Raw genomic sequence first — 19,080 nt, forward strand, 5'->3', positions numbered from 1 at the left:
AAATAAGCCAGAGACATTTTCTCATTGCACATTTTAACTAAATACCATATTCACAATCTCAACTCTCAATTTCCTATACTAATCAACTCCAAAGCAACGCTAGTAATAGTGCTATGGAGAGAGAAATCACCGCATCGCACCGTTTGTTTGCTAACGAGGCTGAAAGCGTGCTGCCACATTTGACACATTTTGTGAGTGAAACAAGCAAACTGGTTTATGAAAAGAACGACCATTTTTACCACTTTAGCCCTATTACATCAGCTTTTTATTTTAATAACCTTATAAGCAAGACCCAAATAATCAACTACACTAAGGTAAATAAACATTAACAAAGGCAACCCCCAACTATGAATATTTAGAAGTGACTATACATGAAGACCAAATGTCGCTTATAATGAGCTGACCTGGCAACAGACTGGCAGACGGAGATCCATGCAAAAACAATGTTATTTCTGCCGACTGGAGTTTGTTTTGAGTTTTTGCCACTAGACTGCCAGTCTGCCTGGAGTTGGAAAGAGTTTCTTGTAGTCTCTTGGGTGTGGAGTCACCTTTACTCTTAATGGTCCATCATGTCTGTCTAACCCATCTCTCTCCGTCTGTACTTCCATCCTTCCATCTCTCCCTCCCCCAGCTTTCCCAGAAAGGTTCTTTCACTGGCGACGGCCAGGCCTTGACCCCGGCGTCCGTAGGCAGCATGGACACTTCCTCCTCGCAGCCCGCCCAGTCGGACGCCTCCTCCTCTGCCGCCCACCTCGACCCAAAGACGGAGGTGAAGCAGCAGCAGGATGAGGACGAGGAGGAGGACGAGGACGATCGCGAGACGTCTGGCAGAGGAGGAGGGAAACTCAACCTCAAGACGGAGGAGAAGCCGGTGAAGCTGGAGCCGAAGAGAGAGGAGTGCTCGGGAGAAGGCGGCAAAGGCAGCGCTATGGACACCTCCTCGTCGACGATGATGGCGTCAGTAAAGACGGAGGACAGGAAGCCGGAGGTGAAGAAGGAGGTGAAGAAGGAGGAAGAGGAGACGCCAACGACGGACGCTGCCGGACAGCAGGCTCCGGTTAAAAGGAAGAGTAAGGGACATTTTATTATTTATTCTTATAGGTCTTCTGCCTTAGGATTCTGTTAACCTTTATGGTGCCAATCCCGAGTTTGTATAGGTACCACAGCTGTGCCAACCCCGAGTTTCCCGAGTTTGGTCCGTTTTTGAAGAAAAATGTTTTTTTGGACCTCCAACAATGTACTAGGCATGATGGCGAAATTGCATGTTTAACTCCCATACCAACCCCATCTTTCAAACATGTCAGCCATGTTTGTTTACATTTGAAGAAAACATAATGGCTGCTATCTCATGAATGCCTGAACGGATTTCCAAGCGGATTTTTTTTGTTTGAAAGCTCTGAACAGCGTGCACACACCTGGTGCATGATCTAGGCATGGCCGTGCATGATCCGTGCACTATGAATTACATGGAAGTCTATGGAGACTTGGCAGCGTGGAACTTAAAAGAGATTTTTTTTAAAGACAACAAATGTGTTAATAATTGGGCAATTTTCAGAAGTATTCACTTTCGTTTGTCTGGTATGTTCTTCTTCTCCTTTCTTCTCAGTCTTCAAACCAGAGGAGCTTCGGCAGGCGTTGATGCCCACCCTGGAGTCTTTGTACCGACAGGACCCAGAGTCTTTACCCTTCAGAATGCCTGTAGACCCACAGTTGCTCTGCATACCTGTATGTATTACTATTGTTTTTTCTTTTTATTTGTGTCAGGATTTGTCTAGCCTTCCCTAACACAGGCTGATTTTGGTCTAGAGGGGCGGATTCACTGGCTGAAAACAGCCGGTGGATCCTATTGGTTCACGATCTGTGCCATGGCCCGCCTCCCACTTCCTATGCCAGAAATTGCAGCAGGTTATCCCAGGCTTTTAATTTCCTATCGCCAAAATAAAAGCCTGGGTTTCCGAGGCTAGGATTTGTCTGGATTTTATCTGTCTATGAATCCAGCTATGGATATGTTATTCCACTACTGTTTATCTCTGTGTTTCTATAGCTCTTTATTGCTCACTTACATGTTGAACTGGGACAGTTCTAGTAATGGTGTCCTGGAAGTATGGCTCTGATCCCATGCTGTTGGTTGCTTAGAATTTTGATTATCTGAGAATTGACGCTTAGTCTTAGATGGCACTGGTGGCAAATTGTTCTGCATTGCAGAATACATTAACTGTAAAGGTAAACATCTTTGTTGTGATCCTGCAGGACTACTTTGACATAGTGAAGACTCCCATGGACCTGTCGACCATTAAACGAAAGCTGGATACAGGTACCCATCTGCTCATACAAAGTTGACCGTGATTTTAATTTTATCAGCCGTGAAATACATGTGCATGAGTGTTGTTGTCATGATATTGTTGTTGTCATTCACACACGGGAGACATTCATTTACACTAGATGTATTTCACAGGAACGGCATGCAAAAAATACAAAATAGACCGGAATACTGTAGATTGTGCGCCGTTGTCTCATCTTTGTATGTCTAATGTCCCAGGCCAGTACCAGGAGCCCTGGCAGTACGTAGACGACATCTGGCTGATGTTCAACAACGCCTGGCTTTACAACCGCAAGACGTCACGTGTCTACAAGTACTGCTCCAAGCTGGCCGAGGTCTTTGAGCAGGAGATCGACCCTGTCATGCAGGGCCTTGGCTACTGCTGCGGGAGGAAGGTGAGGAATGGATGCAGGGGATGGAGTGGCAAGTAGAGAGGTGTTGCACTTGAATGAAAGTTGGGTTGAAAGTAAATGAGTAGAAGGGAAATGGAGGGTGAAAATGATTGATGGTTGGATAAATAACAGCAGAGAGAAAGGGGTAGTTGAGACGGTTATCTCTAATACCTTCTGCATCAGGGGTGGCTTCCAAAATAGAATAGAGTTTTTAAAAATGGTATTACATTTTTGTCAGGTGTATCTCTGTGCTATGCACGGTCTGGGCTCTGTATCAAAGTGTGTGACAGTGTGAGGCTGCTGATATGATTGGCGAGGTAACTTTCCACCGGAGAGTTTGCTCTTTCTCATTGGTCCATGCTTTCTTGGCCGAACATGGGATGAGGCCTCTTAAACAAGGGGTTTGGTTTGACACCAGCCATTCTTATGCTGTGATTGATAGCATACGGCCACTTGATAAATCACACGTGAGCCCCGTCGTGAGATGATTCCTGGGCTCTGATCTACACTCCCTTGATAAATGAGGGCCATTACGTGTGAGTGGAGACTGAGAGCTCCTCCTGCTCCCTCCGTGAATGTCTGGTTTAGTCAGCTTGACCAGTTAGCACGTCTGGAAAAGCTCCATTTCAGACTTATGGACAAATTAGACAGCTACCTGACTGTTAAAACGGGAGAAGTGGGAGGCATACACTAACTGACTCTTGTCTGAACTGAACAATATAATACTTTCTTTTCTCCTTTTCTTTTTATTTTTCCTATTATGTTTCTTTATTGTTTTATTTGTATTTCAAATGTTTTCTATCATTAGCTTTTCCTTGTTTTCTGTTTGCACTTCCTAAAAATATAGCAAATGTGCTTAGTGTTTCACCTCTGTTTGTACCACCTGTGTGTGCATCCTTTATGCTGGCTCCCTCTCAGCAGTCTCATTCAAGGAAAAATGAAAAATACAAAGGCTAGTGGACTTGTCCATTCAATGGTGTCATTTGTTAAACGAAAGAAGGTGGAATGCTGTGAGAGTGAGACCCTGTTGTGAATGTGCGTGAGCGCGTCTCAGATGAACGCGTGGTTCCTCCGTCATCCAGTCTGAATATGGAAGCGTTGATGCTGAGTCCATGGCTAAATTTGGCCCCAGTCATACCGATGCTGTATCACGTTTCTCCTCTCTAGACTCTGCTACTTTGGGGGGGTTTGCACACAAATGTCCCACTGACTTTTGACAACGAGTGTGTGTGTGTGTGTGTGCCTTTCGTGTTGTTCTTTTCCATTTCTTGTACACAGTCAGCCAGCACAGCAGTTTGTTTATGTTGTGAATGGTACAGTATTGTCTGGCTGCAGACATTCTCCTGTGTGAGAAGTGTCTTGTATAGTGCTCACTGTCCATGTCTAGATCAATAGATGTGGACCCTGTACACAAAGGTTCTTTGCATCTGGAGTGTGCCTTATTCTGCACCAAACCAACATATTCCTTCAGAATATGACTTTAATCATCTAACTAATTAAACTTAGTAGTTTGTGATCGTAGAATTATTATCCCAAAAAAACATTGACAATAAGATATACATTTTATTATTCAATATCACTTTAACAAAATAGACTGACAAAACTCAGATAAAGCTTCAATAGTAATTGTGGACAATAGTATCTTGTTTGCCTGACCACTCAAATGGTACGAAAATACAACTGAGCCTTTATATCATCTGATTAAAGTTTTTGTTTAGCTTGCTGATCAGAAGTTTGTATTAACATGACCATTGTCCCTTCTCTCTTTTTTTCTGTCCCTCCCTCCCATCAGCTGGAGTTTTCTCCCCAGACACTGTGCTGCTATGGGAAGCAGTTGTGCACTATACCCCGAGATGCTGCTTACTTCAGCTACCAAAACAGGTATGGAGAGAGGTGGAGATGGTACTGGACATTTATAAAAGTCAAGTCACTACTAGAGCAGTTGGAGTCTAGAGGGTTGCAACAGGAACTCCGTTACAGGGGATAACGTCTATTACCGATTTCTGATGCTCAGTTTTCAAGCATCAGAGGGAAGTGCACTGATAAATTCCTTATGGAACTTCTGAAGTTTAATTTATTACTACTTGACAGTTGATTATTTATAAAATAGCAAAGATTTCCTTTCAAAGTGTTTTATGTGATGGGTTATTTTCCGTCTTGGAACAAATGCCTTGGGAATAACTGGTCCCCTTCAATTTATGTTTGCCATTGTTTTCATACCTTCACGCTCTATCTAACACGCTGGCATTTTAAAAGTCGGTCCTTTCCAGATAAGAAACAGGTGACAACATGCCTAAAGGCTAATTTACAAGGAAAGACGCCATTTTGATAACATGAGAACCTCCTCCCACTCTCAAATTCAGACAACATGCTTCAAACACACAATACAGCTTCTCCGATACGGTTCAGCACACAATAGACCTACACATCATTGATGAATACCCCCAGAAACCTCACATGCATACTTTAACATGCATACATAACCCACACAAGAATTGGCTTTAAATAGAACTTAAACTAAAATCTGATGGTGATTACACAGCCTACACCGTGTCTGATCACCTGACTACCTACATACATCACGTCTGATCACCTGACTAGAATGTTGAAAGGACCCACTTTAAAATGGACTTAAATGTGCAAATGTAAATTGTCTTTGTGATTTTTGTTTCATTTGTTTCAAGCTACCACCTGACCATTATCTGTGACGCCTATATCCTCTGCTCCCTCCTTCCCCCCCCCCCCCCAGTTGATTGTGCTCCTGCTGTGTCGGTTGTGATGGTGACTGTTGTACTCATCCTTGTGTCCAAATGTCTAATCTGTGCTTTGCCTTGGCCCTTCTGCTATGTGTTGTCTTGAATGTTCCGTCCCGTCTTTTCCTCCTGGTCTGTCCCTCCCATTTCAATGCCCGCCGCTTGCTTTCCACCCTGACCAACCTTCAAACCTGCACCCCCTCCCCTCCCCCCTAAATCTTGATTTCATGATTGGCTGTCTTGATGACGACTCCCTGCTGTACCTGCGCTCCTACTTCCTGCCTGCCCCGCTTGTCCTGTCCTGCCTTGCCCATGTCCTGTCCTGATCGGTGGCTGCCCTCCCCGTGCGCTGTCTGTGATTGGCTGTGCTGTGCGGAAACTGGTGTAGCTCACCAAAATTTGGGCTTATTGCTCTCAGGTACCACTTCTGTGAGAAGTGTTTCAACGAGATCCAAGGAGAGACGGTTTCCCTGGGTGATGACCCTAGCCAGCCTCAGGCGTAAGTATTGATTCTTGGTGACTTAATATTTGTGCCAGCTATATGGGCAAAAATGGGCTGCGCTGAATAAATATTGAGTAAATACATGGCCCATTACTCATCTTAAATGTTATCAAATGTTAAATGTTACCGGGCAGATAAAATACACACATAACCTGTTGGGGTGCTTCTTGGTTAAAAGAGGATCGTGAAAAGGAATAGAAATGTATTTATGGCATTTACTGGAGCTCGAGTACACGTTCAATTGACATATGGTCACTAATTCCGCAAAATGTTTCCTCAGGGCAAACTTGGTTTTTGTATTCATACAGAAGTCAAATGTGTTACAGAAACAACTAGGGAAGTGTATAGGCTGTAGTAATCAACATGCAATGTAGTCAACATGCAATGAGAGGGAATATTAAAAGAAATGATGTACTCTCAATGTGAGACACCAAAATATTGCTGCCTGTAAAGGGTGCCTGAAACAAAGTAGAATACCCCCACCTTGTGGTCATGTGAGGTTTATGGTCCTTTATGGGAATATAAACTGTCTCTTCTATGACACACACACACACACACACACACACCACATTTTAGATCAGAGGAAAACTACTCTTGCTTAAATTCATATTTGGAACTTTAGACTGAAATAACACCAATTACCCTATAGTGCCCCATTGTCAACATCTAAAAATCTCTGTATATACATCTTTACTATTATTTTAGTATTTAACCTAACCCTTAGCATTTATTATAATATATTATTTTAATGTATTTTAATATATTCTTATAATCTGATAATATGTGTGATTTCTTTTCAGATCCATAAACAAAGACCAGTTTGAGAAGAAGAAGAATGACACACTGGACCCAGAAATGTGAGTCCGCATACATTACATCCCATCAGATCATTTACTATGTCATGCCAACCAAACTATATGGCAAGTTGTGTTGTGTTTCAATGTGACATGAATCAGTGTGTTAAATGCTGTGCTTCTGTTCTCCTCAGGCTTGTGGAATGTATGGACTGTGGACGTAGAATGCACCAGATCTGTGTGTTGCACCATGACACTATCTGGCCAGCAGGGTGAGTGAGATCAACATGAAATGGATGGAGCATCTTTCTCTGTATATCTTGTGTCCTATCAGCCCTTCAGGAGATTCATATATTTGATTTATTTTTCCTTTTTTTTTGCTCTTGATCCCTGACCACTGACTGTAAAAGTATGCATCCAGTATATCAAATAATAACTGTGTGTGTGTGTGTGTGTGTGTGTGTGTGTGTGTGTGTACGCAGTTTTGTATGTGACGGCTGCTTAAAGAAAACTAACAAGACAAGGAAAGAAAACAAGTATGCGGGCAGAAGTGAGTAACTATGTTTCTTCTGTTGCTGTGCAACGTCCATATGATTGAATGTACAATATGTACCTATAATGTTGTTATTGCTTACTGTAATGATGTACAAGTTTTGGTTGAGAGTATTCGCGGTGTGCAGATACAAATTGAATCTAGTATTACACCATGTTAACTACATCGCTCTGGCCCTTCCTCTCTGCCCTCCTGACTCTGCCACACAGGGTTGCCACAGACGAAGCTGGGCTGCTTCCTGGAGGGAAGGGTGAATGACTACCTGAGGCGGCAGAACCACCCTGAGTCGGGGGAGGTGTGCATTCGTGTGGTGCACGTCTCGGACAAGGTGGTGGAGGTCAAACCCGGCATGAAGTCCAGGTACACAAAACAAACCATACTCCATCATTGCGTCGTTGTTGGGTGGAAACCTCGTATCGCAAGTTTCAAATGTGTACGTTTATCGCGAAGTAAAGCCCTGCTTCATCATACAAGGCCGTCGCACAAAAGTAGTGAAAACAGCAGATCTACAAGCACGCGCGAGGCGTTGTGTTCTTGTAGATCGGCTGTTTTCGCTAGTTTAAATCAATTTTAAAATTACATACAAAACGAACGGTTTTGGACATACAAGGTTTCCACCCGACAATAACGATTAGAAAGTGTCACTTTTCATTTTGCAAAATTGTCAATGAATCGAATTAATTTGATCTTGAACGGTGATTTAAAAATGAACAGTAACTAGACAGTTAAAGAATGTTTCAACTAACATGCTCTTGTTTTGCTCGTGTCCAGGTTTGTGGACAGTGGCGAGATGTGTGAATCCTTCCCGTACAGGACGAAAGCCCTATTTGCGTTTGAGGACATAGACGGGGCGGACGTCTGTTTTTTTGGCATGCATGTTCAGGAGTACGGCTCTGACTGCCCACCGCCCAACCAGAGGTGAGTCAATGTGTTGCATATGTTTTCCATTTTCTCGAATTATTTTGTGCTTTTGCTTTCATTCATGAAAGTGGCAATGGCAAAGCTGAGAGAGAGACAGTGGTAAAGAAGAGTAGGGGTTCTCAACCTTTTCAGGACGTGACCCCCAAAATAATCATATTTTAACTGGGGACCCCCCCTACCCTGACGAGCACTGAGAGTTGAGGCATTACATTTTGTATAACACGGTTGGTTCTATTGTGAAAATAGCAGATCTATATGCTCACAACGCCTCACAACACGAGGCGTTGTGAGCATGTAGATCGGCTATTTTCACAATTTCTGCCTCTAATATTTGATAATTTGGCCAATGTTTAATTTGTCATTTTAGAGGTATTAAGAAGTCCTTCAATTGTCACGTTAGAAATGTGCAGATGTTGGTCTGTTCACTGTTGAGTGAGAAAATTGTTGCATGATAAGTTAAATCATCTGAAGACCCCCCAAAATAATTTGGGGACCTCCCTGGGGGTCCCGACCCACAGGTTGAGAACCACTGCAGAAGAGAACATTTGTTGATCCTTCTTGACCCTATATATATAATTAGGCATGAACCTTATTGCAGTGTAATGCGTTCTGCCACGATGGGTACAGACAGAATGATTGCCTTTACCATTCCAATTTAAAAGATTAAATGTTTGATTTCCCTTGTTCACTTTTCTTTCCTTTTTCTATCTCCTAGACGAGTATACATCTCCTATCTGGACAGTGTGCATTTCTTCCAGCCTCGCCATCTGAGGACAGGAGTGTACCATGAGATCCTCATTGGTTACCTGGAGTATGTCAAGAAGTTAGGGTGAGTATTGGAGGTTTTTATTATAGAATTCTCTAACCATAGACTACTTTAGACCTGCGAGTGACTAGAAATGTTTTTTCTCTCCCAGCTACACGACGGGTCACATATGGGCCTGTCCTCCCAGCGAGGGCGATGACTACATCTTCCACTGCCACCCTATGGACCAGAAAATCCCCAAGCCAAAACGGCTGCAGGAGTGGTACAAGAAGATGCTGGACAAGGCTGTGGCTGAGAGGATAGTGCACGACTACAAGGTATAGAAGCTAAAGGCGATGCTGTGCCTGCAATCCCTGCATGGAGGGGAGAAGTGAAAATGATGGGGATGCAAATCTAACATGGGGCATGCTGGTAGATGCAATGTCCAAGGTTTGATTCTGGTAGTGGACCTGTGCTCAGTTTCCTGTCTCCGCTGTCATCATCTAAATAAAGCACAAACTGCCCCAAGCTATATAAATGAAATCGATACTGTCAGGCAGAAACTTGCATCTCCATATTTCATGTTTCAATAAATGAATTCCCTACTTAATCATACAAGAGTGTTGCGCAGAAGTTGTGAAAATAGCAGATCTAAAGCACTCATAGATCGGCTATTTTCACTATTTTAAATAATTAGTCAGGGTTTCCACCCGGCAACAATATAATAAAACGTATAATGGACAAGAAAAGAAAAGCATTATATGACCATCTGAAGTCCTCTCCCATTCTCTCCACCAGGACATCTTCAAGCAGGCCACGGAGGACCGTCTAACAAGTGCCAAGGAACTGCCGTACTTCGAAGGAGACTTCTGGCCCAACGTGTTGGAGGAGAGCATCAAGGAGTTGGAGCAGGAGGAGGAGGAGAGGAAGAGAGAGGAGAACAGCACTTCCAATGAGAGTATTGATGTAAGGCCTGAAGGAAATCAATTTGGTGCACTTTTCTCTCTTTTTTTTTTTTTTTTTTAAGATTTGTTTTTGGGCTTCTATGCCTTTATTGATAGGACAGTAGACTGACAGGAAATATGGGGAGAGATGGGGAGTGACACGCGGCAAAGATCGTCCGGATCGGGAATCGAACTGGCGACGCCGCCAGGCATCCATGCCTATGTGGCAATGCCTAAGTGGTATGCGCCTGGACCAGTAGGCTAGCGGGCGCCCCCATTTGGTGCACTTGTAATGATGTGTTTTATAGCAGTTTGTAGAACAAATTATTAAACAATAAGTGGAGAAGTTTACAAAATTGGACAATCATATCTCACTTCACTCACAGAAAATAATTAGCTGTGAAATTTGGAAGTACTGTAATTCTTTGTATTTCCTCCTTCCTTCTGCAGGCTACAAAAGGTGACAGTAAAAATGCAAAGAAGAAGAACAACAAGAAGACGAGTAAAAACAAGAGCAGCCTCAGTCGGGCCAACAAGAAGAAGCCGGGGATGCCCAACGTCTCGAATGACCTCTCCCAGAAACTCTACGCCACCATGGAGAAACACAAGGAGGTATGTTGACAGAGAGGTCCTAGGTAACACTGTTGATATGTGACTGCTACAAGATCTTGAAAGTGGGCCCACACTATCAAACGAACTTGATTATAGTCACTGACTGACTGGCTCTCCACAGTGCCTGCCCAGCACTGTGAAGGTTGTTGGTTCGAATCCAACGTGGTGCATCCGGCTTTGTCGAGCATGATGTTTGTCACTGCACATACTCCTACCGGTCTAGTGTGTAGTGTTGGGCGGGAGGAGTAGGATGAAGGCTCTACAGCAGTGACAACACACACCACGGGAGGAATCAATTAGCTCTATTCACGCCCCGCCCACTCATCAGCTTCCTGGTGCTGAAGTGACGCTTTGAAGGGTAAACCCTGCTAAAAGCCCATAGAGTTGACACAGAAATCGCACATTTGATGCAATTTCCGAATAGCAATGTATAAAATACGGCTAGCATGATCAAGAACACAATATAGTAAAAGGCACAAAGCATTATCATTTACTTTACCGTTTGAAATAATGATTTGTTGGCTCCAAGTCCAGCGATTTCTGTGTTAGTTTCCCCTTCAAAGCTGACGTCAGCACCAGGAAGTTGCTGAGAAATTTGCTGAGTGGGCGGGGCGTGAATAGGGTCCATTGGCATAAGGACTAAATTGGGAGAGAAGGGGGGGAAAGCCAAAAGAAAACAATTATATTGTCACTGACTGTATTCATAGAAGTCTTCTTTATGATTAATTCTTCAGTACATGTAAAATAAATTAAAAGCAACATTTGGAGGAGGCTTTTATCCAAAGTGCCTGCGTCTACCAGTGGGATACAAACCCCTAACCGAATGTCATTGCAACGTACTGCCCACTAAATGGGGAACGAATACCCTGTTCTAAGTGCCTGACTTTTCTCTTAATCTGTCCTCTGCCCCATGCCTTTCTCCTCCGTGTCGTTCCGCAGGTGTTCTTTGTGATCCGTCTGATCGCGGCCCCCATGGCCAACGCCCTGCCCCCCATCACGGACCCCGACCCGCTGATGGCCTGTGACCTGATGGACGGCCGGGACGCCTTCCTGACGCTGGCCCGGGACAAGCACCTGGAGTTCAGCTCCCTGAGGAGGTCCTGTTGGAGCTCCATGTGCATGCTGGTGGAGCTGCACAACCAGAGCCAGGACCGCTTCGTTTACACCTGCAACGAGTGCAAGCACCACGTGGAGACCCGCTTCCACTGCACCGTCTGTGAGGTGAGCAGAAAAGAAGTAGGTGTAAGGGGCTTTGGCTGGTTTTACATGACAGGAGTGACTGTGTGAGATACAATTGTTTCCACACCTGTTGTAGAGGAAGTGGCTGTACTAATATTGGGGAGGTGTGTGATGCTGCTGTTCCACCCTGTGATATACACAAGGAAGGAAAGAACTTGCTCTGCTAACTTTTGGTTTCTCTCTCTTGCTCTCTCCCTCTGTTACTCAGGACTATGACCTGTGTATTACCTGCTACAACACTAAGGGCCACGAGCACAAGATGGAGAAGTTGGGCCTTGGTTTAGACGACGAGAGTGGCAACCAGGCAGCCACTGCCACCCAGAGTCCTGGCGACTCTCGCCGCCTCAGCATCCAGCGGTGCATCCAGTCGCTGGTGCACGCCTGCCAGTGCCGCAACGCCAACTGCTCCCTGCCATCCTGCCAGAAGATGAAACGTGTGGTGCAGCACACCAAAGGCTGCAAACGGAAAACCAACGGCGGCTGCCCCATCTGCAAACAGCTCATTGCTCTGTGCTGCTACCATGCCAAGCACTGTCAGGAGAACAAGTGTCCCGTCCCGTTCTGCCTGAACATCAAGCACAAGCTACGCCAGCAGCAGCTGCAGCATCGCCTCCAGCAGGCGCAAATGTTACGGCGGAGGATGGCCAGCATGCAGAGGGTAGGCCAGCCGCCCCCTCCTGGAGGGACTCCAGGAGGCAATGGAGGGCTACCGTCCCCAGGTGGCAGCAACAATGGAGCTACAGGTCCCAGTACGCCCACGTCGGTTGGGACGCAGCCTCCCACCCCTCAGACCCCCACCCAGGGGAGTATGCCTGCCCTGCCCCAGCCTCAAGGGGTTGGGATGGGAGGGATGGGAGGGATGGGGACGCCAGGACAACAGCAGCTCCAGCAGCAAGGAGGAAGCATGCCTCCTCAGCACCACCTCCATCAATTTCAGCAGATGGGTGGAGGAGCGGGAGGCGGAGGGGGGATGATGACCTCTCCACAGCATCAGATGGTGCCCCAGCTTCAGCAGCAACAACAGCATTCTCCAAATGTACAGCAGCTCCAGCAACAGCAACATCCTGGAGGTTTGCCTCCCTATACCCCCAGACCTCAAGGAGCCTCCCAGTTGCACCAGTCCTTGGGGAAACCAGGGCTGGGGCCAGCCACTCCACCACAGCAGCAGCCGCAACCCAACCCAGGACAGGGGGGCATGCCTGGGCAGGGCCAGCAGCAAGGTCCCCCTTTGGCTGCAGTGGAGACGGCCCTAAAGATCCAGCGCCTGGCAGAGACCCAGAGGCAGATGGCCCAGGCTCAGGCCCAAGCCCAAATCCTCCAGCGGCAGGGGTCAGGGGGCATGATGCCCTCTCACCCTCACCACCCCCAGGCCCAGATGGGCATGCCCCACCCGGGAACAGGAATGGTTGGAGGCAAGGGCATGCCACCCCAGGCGCAGGGAGGAGGCAGGACTATGTTAGATCAGCAACAGGGAATGCTGGCAGGAATGCAGCAAGGTGGTCCTCAGTCTCAACTACCACCTCAAGTCCAGCAGCAGCTCCAGCAGGTCCAGCAGGGAGGCGGTGGGCAGCTCCAGCCCCCAAACCAGCAGTGGGGTCCTGGTGGGCCTGGTATGAGCCCACAACAGAGACCAATTATGACCCACATGACTCCGCAGCAGCAGCAAGCAGTCGCTCAGCAACAACAACAGCAGCAGCAGTTGTCTCAACAACAGAACCCACAAGCAGGCAACCGCAATCTTGTGCAGCTGATGGGAGGCCCTGGAGGGGTGGCAGGAGCAGCTGCTGCCATGGCAGGGGCAGCCGGGTCAGGAAACCTCCCGCAAGCGGCACTACAAGATCTCCTGCGAACCCTGCGCTCCCCAAGCTCTCCCCTCCAGCAGCAGCAGGTGCTTAACATCCTTCGTTCAAACCCCCTCCTCATGGCTACTTTCATTAAGCAGAGAGCAGCAAGGTACCAGGGGGCTCAGGGAGGTGGTCCTGGAGGGCCCGGGGGACCTCCACAAGGAGGGCCCGCAGGTGTCCGGTTCCAGGGAGCCACGGCGGGTGGAATGCCTGGTCCGGGTGGGGTTGGAGGGCCTGGACCTAACCAGCTGGCCACCATGGATGGACAGCAGCAGGTTAATCAAAGTGGACAACCAGGGATGAACATGGCCCAAGGAGGAGCAGGGGGAGGAAACATGCCTACGATGGCTCAGCTTCAGCAGTTACAACAGCAGCAGCAGCAGCAACAGCAGCAGCAGCAGCAGCAGCAGCAGCAGCAACAACAACAACAGCGGCCGATGTTCCATGGCAATTTACAGCAGCAACAGCAGATGGCTCTTTTACAGCAGCAGCAGCAACAGCAGCAGCAACAGCAACAGCAACAACAGGGGGCCATGCAACCAGGACAACAAGGAAACATGGTCAGTATGAATCCACAGTTAAGAGAGCTGTTTATGAGAAGACATCAACAACAACTTCAGCAGCAGCAACAACAACAGCAGCAGCAGCAGCAACAACAACAACAGCAGCAGCAGCAGCAACAGATAGGCAACCATGGGCAGTTCCAGTCGTCACAGGGACTACAGCAGCAGCAAGCCCAGCAAGGCTTCATGCAGGGTGGGCAGGGGCAACCAGGTATGCCCCCATCATCTCAGCCCCAGCCTGGTGGTGGAGGTGTGGGTGTTGGCACTCCCCAGCAGCAGCCGGGAGGGCCCCAAGGTGGGCCAGTGCAGGCAGGCCAGCAGCAAGGCTACCCTGGCACTATGCAGCAACAGGTGCATGCAGCCCTCCAGCAAAGGATACAGCATCAGATGCAAATGCAGCAGCAGCAACAACAACAACAACAACAGCAACAACAACAACAACAACAACAGCAGCAGCAGCAGCAACAACAACAACAACAACAACAACAACAACAGCAACAACAGCAGAATTCAATGGCTGGGCTTCCAGGGCAGGATGGAGGGCCTGGAGGTGGGGCTGGAGGACCAGGCGGACCTGGTGGCCCACTGCAGCCTGGACAAGGAGGGCCAGGGCAGGGCCAGGTCCAGCAAGTTGGGGTTGGGGGTGGTGGTGGTGGAGGTGGTGGTGGTGGTGGTGGTGGTGGCGGGCCCACGCAACAGCAACAACAGACCTATCACCAGGCCATGCAACAGAGGCTGCTCCAGCAGCAGCATCTAGGAGGGGGTTCTCCAGCCCATCACAGCAGCCCCATGAGCCCACAGCAACCACAGATGTCCCCTCACCCACATCTCCAAGGAGGACAAGGGGGACATGGCCCCACAGGGTCACTGAGCAACCAGGTCAGATCCCCGCAGCCGTCGCCCAGGCCCCAGTCCCAGCCACCCCACTCCAGCCCGTCCCCTCGCATGCAGCCCTCGTCCCAACCCCAGCCCTCCCCCCATCGCATCTCCCCACAGACCCAAACGGGCTCGCCCCATCCAGGCCACTTGGGCCAGCATCACGCCGGTATGGCTCCACCCCAGGCCCCCCAAGGCTCACAGCAGCAACATTTATCTCAACAGCAGCCGCAGGGCAACCCTGCTGGGGTGGACCCCGGTCAGTATGGCACATCGGACCAGAACTCTATCATGTCCCAGCTTAGTGGTATGTCGGGGATGCACGGTGGCCAGGTGGGCCAGACAGACATGTTGGGAGGGAATAGTAACAACAGCAACAACCCGGATATGGGATCGAATATGAACCATAATAGTTTAGACCTTATGTAGCCCAAACATCTTACTATGTCTGTCTTTCTCTCTCTCTCTGTCTCAATGCTCTGACTCACAATGATGATAAACTGTACGTGAAATGAGAGGAGGTGGAGGGGAGATGGGGACAGCAACTAGCTTTGTTTTGTTTTGTTTTTTAGAAGTTTTTATTTTTTAATTTAAATATTTTTCTGATGTACAAATGAAAAGAACTGTGTAAAACTTCCTTCCTATGGGAGATGCAACATTTAAATCTTAGAAGTCAATAAATGAATAAATTAAAACAATGGTAAGTTATTGCTGTTAATATATATATATATATCTATATATTTTTTGCCAATTGTGTACAAAATGGTGGAGGAGTTTTGGGGGGTTGGGCGGGTGTTTTCAGGTTGAAGGTGTTTCTTCCTTGCTCTATGACACACGCGTGATATTTTTGGGGACTGAGAACTTTGCCTTTTTTATGAATATTTTTAAGATTTTAAATGTGGCAGAAAAATTAAAGTGAGTTAATACAATGTACCTTTTTTATTATTATTGTTTACGTTGTTTTGTTGGGGGATTCCCCCCCGTCCCCCATCTTCACATGCCCAGTCATGATTGTATCGAATTTGCAGAGAAGTGTATTTTTAATTTCTATTATCCTTTATGATCATTATGGGTTATTTGTTGTTTTTTTCTCTTCCGTTCCCTTTGGATCCAAACAAAAACCAGTATCAGACAGACATATCTTCCGTTAAAGCCGCTTGTTTTGCGTTTGGGTGTAATATTTGTACTTTTCCCGGTTTGCGTGCACCAAAGCAGACCGCTTAACGAATTCACATCCACCGCATCTACTTTCGTCATGAGAGGGAAACTTAAAACAGTATTTTTAGGGAGAGGGTCGGGCTAAACGCGGTCCACATATGCTTTTTTTCCTCTGCCCACCCTCGGTTTTTCTCCCCATGAATATGCACTCCCTCTTTATCCCTGTTAGGTCTGAGCCTCTGTGATGCAACGATCGATGAATTGGTGTCAGGCTGACTGGCAGACTTGCGCCACGCCTTTGTTTTCAAAAAGGTTTCTGTATAACCATGCCTCTTTATAACCAACTGTGGAAGCAACAGATGAAAAAAGGACATAAATAAAGTTAATCGTTTTTCGCTGGGGGGGGGGGGAGGGGAGTTGCCAGGCGGCGGGACTTTTTTTTTCTTCTCTCTCTTTCGGTTTTATTTAGTGTCCCCTCTTCCACTTTCTTCTACCAACCGTCAGCCTCTGAACCATGTTTAATTTAATACTATTACTGTACAAAGTGAAGAAAATGGTGGAATTAAATACTGTTTTTCTTTTTGTAATAAAATTGAAAATATAAAAAATATATATATATAAATAAATAAATATATATATAAGATGTACATACTTTGAGACCTTAAAGCGGAGAAAAGTTATCTTTTTTTCCATGCTTGTTTTTCTCCTCCCTTTTGATTGGCTGTCCCTGTATCTATAGTAAGAGAGCCTACACCCCAGCTATTGTACAGTATTGAAATGTTTTCTTTTTGTCAAGGTACAGTATATGGTGTAGTAGGTCATGAGCACCAATGCGCCTTTTATGTGTATTTTTGAGAAACTTTTCTTGGTCGGGGGTTGTTATTGTAACGAGATTTCACACCACACACACACACACACACACCTAAAGATCTATGTGAACTGAACTCCCGGCACTTAAGACATGAGACACATGCACAGAACTGTGTGTGCGCGAGTGCTGGGGGTGCAAAAGAATCTTGTGAAAAGAAGATATATATATTAAAAAAACAATCTGGTCATTTAGCTTTTTACCAAGAGGATCGAAGACACAATTTTCACACGCAAGGCTCACTATTTTTCTCAAAGGTTCTGGGTTTTGGGGAAGGGATGGGGTGAAACGGAACCAGGTGGCAATATATCTTGAGACTTATTTTATAAAGAACAAAGAATACACTCTTTGTCTTTTATATATAGATATATTATTTAATTTTATTTTTTTGGAAATAAAACTTGAAGCCTACAGGAATATTAGATACGACATTCATTTTTGTTTTTCCATTTTGTATTGAAGAATGAAGATGTACTAGTGATGCAAAAAGACACTGCAGACAGTCATTCAGTTTGCCTGTGGGGGAGGGGTGGGGGCTGTGGAGTATATCATGCCATTTATTTTTTCTCTTTGTTTTTCTCTTTTTTTTTGAAGAAATGTCTAATGTACAATGAATATAGATGTACACATACTGAATCAATGTACAAAAACTGATGGCAACTGAACAAATCCTTTCTTTTTTTTATTGTTTCGCCTCTACAAGAGACTGGAAATGAGACTATTTAAATATTTGTTTAGTATTCAAATGGAATCTTTGACCACTCTTTCTCTCTTTCTCTTGTTAACAATTTTGGTGCTTGCTAAAAGGAAGCAAAAATGAAATAACTGTTGCTCCATTTTCATTAGTTTTCTTTTTTTTTAAGTTATTTTGGTGGTCTGATTTTTTTTTGCCAATAAATTAATTGTACAATAAAGTATGTTTGTACCATTGAAAAAATATATACATGTGTCGCATCACAATTTTGCCACTTAAATCTGATACAAACAGCATTTGACTGCTTTATGTGTTACCGAATATACAAAGTTATTTGCAACAGTTATTTGATGCTGATGGTTACACTCACAATAAGGCATAGAGGCATCTACTTAGTGTATGGCTTGCTGAGGCGAACTCAGTAAGCCATAGAGATGCACCGATTGCAAAATTGGCTGATACTGATTCCTGTTTTTAAAATAATTCTGACCTGCCGATACTGGTTTTTCCGATACCGATTTAGAGTTGCATGATTATTGCAAAACCTATTATGGGTCCATATTGACTTGAGATCAGTTATTAGTGTGGGTGCCCCAGCAGGGCAGCCAGACTATAATACTTTATTCCATCCATCTGTAGGTTTGGTGGCACGCACTTGGGCCATAAGTCAAATTGACCGGCTTCATCGGGACACGTCTGCTTGCATTTTGCTGAGATATGTTATATCTTCTCCATTGACTCAAAAATTTAACTTTTCCCAAAAATGGAGATAGAACATAGGAGACTGACACAGTATGTCCATTCCAAGATATGGGCATAAACGGGACTAGGACAGACACAGAGATCTCCATATATGGCCATTAACTTATTAGTGAATTCATTTTTCCCATTTACTTGAACAGGAAAATTTAAATGGGACGACGGAAGTGTGACTCACGTCACGGCAACCACTTAGTTAAAATTATTATTGGAAAGAAAAGTAACAAACAAAATCCTATCTTAATGCAAATCGATCTGACACAAAACCGGCAAGAAACCAGAATTTTTAACAACGACTGGCCGGTCGCCGATGTGGGCCCGGCTTGATATAAAACTGGCAATTTTGATCGGTGCATTTCTAGAAAGGCCGCACAATGAATTCAATTTCCTGCTCTTCTTCCTGCTTTTCTTATTTCCAACTCTCACAATGAAAACATGTACATGTTCTGTATGTCTGTCTTCTTGTTACTGCAGAGTTCTAAAGAAAACTTTTTTTTTTATTGTCAGTAAGCATGTAGGAGGATTGTAGTAGACACCATATTG

General features: G+C 45.6%; 1 protein-coding gene across 2 annotated transcripts in view; it reads left to right on the forward strand.

The window, feature by feature from the left end:
* Positions 1-16,614, forward strand: part of ep300a (EP300 lysine acetyltransferase a) — a 34,123-nt gene extending 17,509 nt beyond the window's left edge. The window contains exons 15-31 of one of the 2 annotated variants that reach the window (XM_080747928.1): positions 632-1,070; positions 1,607-1,725; positions 2,251-2,314; positions 2,540-2,715; positions 4,505-4,593; positions 5,884-5,964; positions 6,768-6,824; positions 6,956-7,033; positions 7,244-7,311; positions 7,524-7,674; positions 8,086-8,232; positions 8,951-9,064; positions 9,153-9,318; positions 9,779-9,946; positions 10,375-10,536; positions 11,476-11,772; positions 11,984-16,614. In XM_080747928.1, coding sequence (XP_080604054.1) covers positions 632-1,070; positions 1,607-1,725; positions 2,251-2,314; positions 2,540-2,715; positions 4,505-4,593; positions 5,884-5,964; positions 6,768-6,824; positions 6,956-7,033; positions 7,244-7,311; positions 7,524-7,674; positions 8,086-8,232; positions 8,951-9,064; positions 9,153-9,318; positions 9,779-9,946; positions 10,375-10,536; positions 11,476-11,772; positions 11,984-15,487 — 5,880 coding nt within the window. In that variant the 3' untranslated portion in view covers positions 15,488-16,614. The remainder of the gene's footprint in view (positions 1-631; positions 1,071-1,606; positions 1,726-2,250; positions 2,315-2,539; positions 2,716-4,504; positions 4,594-5,883; positions 5,965-6,767; positions 6,825-6,955; positions 7,034-7,243; positions 7,312-7,523; positions 7,675-8,085; positions 8,233-8,950; positions 9,065-9,152; positions 9,319-9,778; positions 9,947-10,374; positions 10,537-11,475; positions 11,773-11,983) is intronic. The other variant, XM_080747929.1, reaches the window with a different exon arrangement.
* The last annotated feature ends 2,466 nt before the right edge of the window (positions 16,615-19,080 follow it).

Source organism: Nannobrachium achirus, assembly GCF_963921795.1.
Source record: "Nannobrachium achirus genome assembly, chromosome: 18".
In the NCBI taxonomy this organism is placed as follows: Eukaryota; Metazoa; Chordata; class Actinopteri; order Myctophiformes; family Myctophidae; genus Nannobrachium; species Nannobrachium achirus.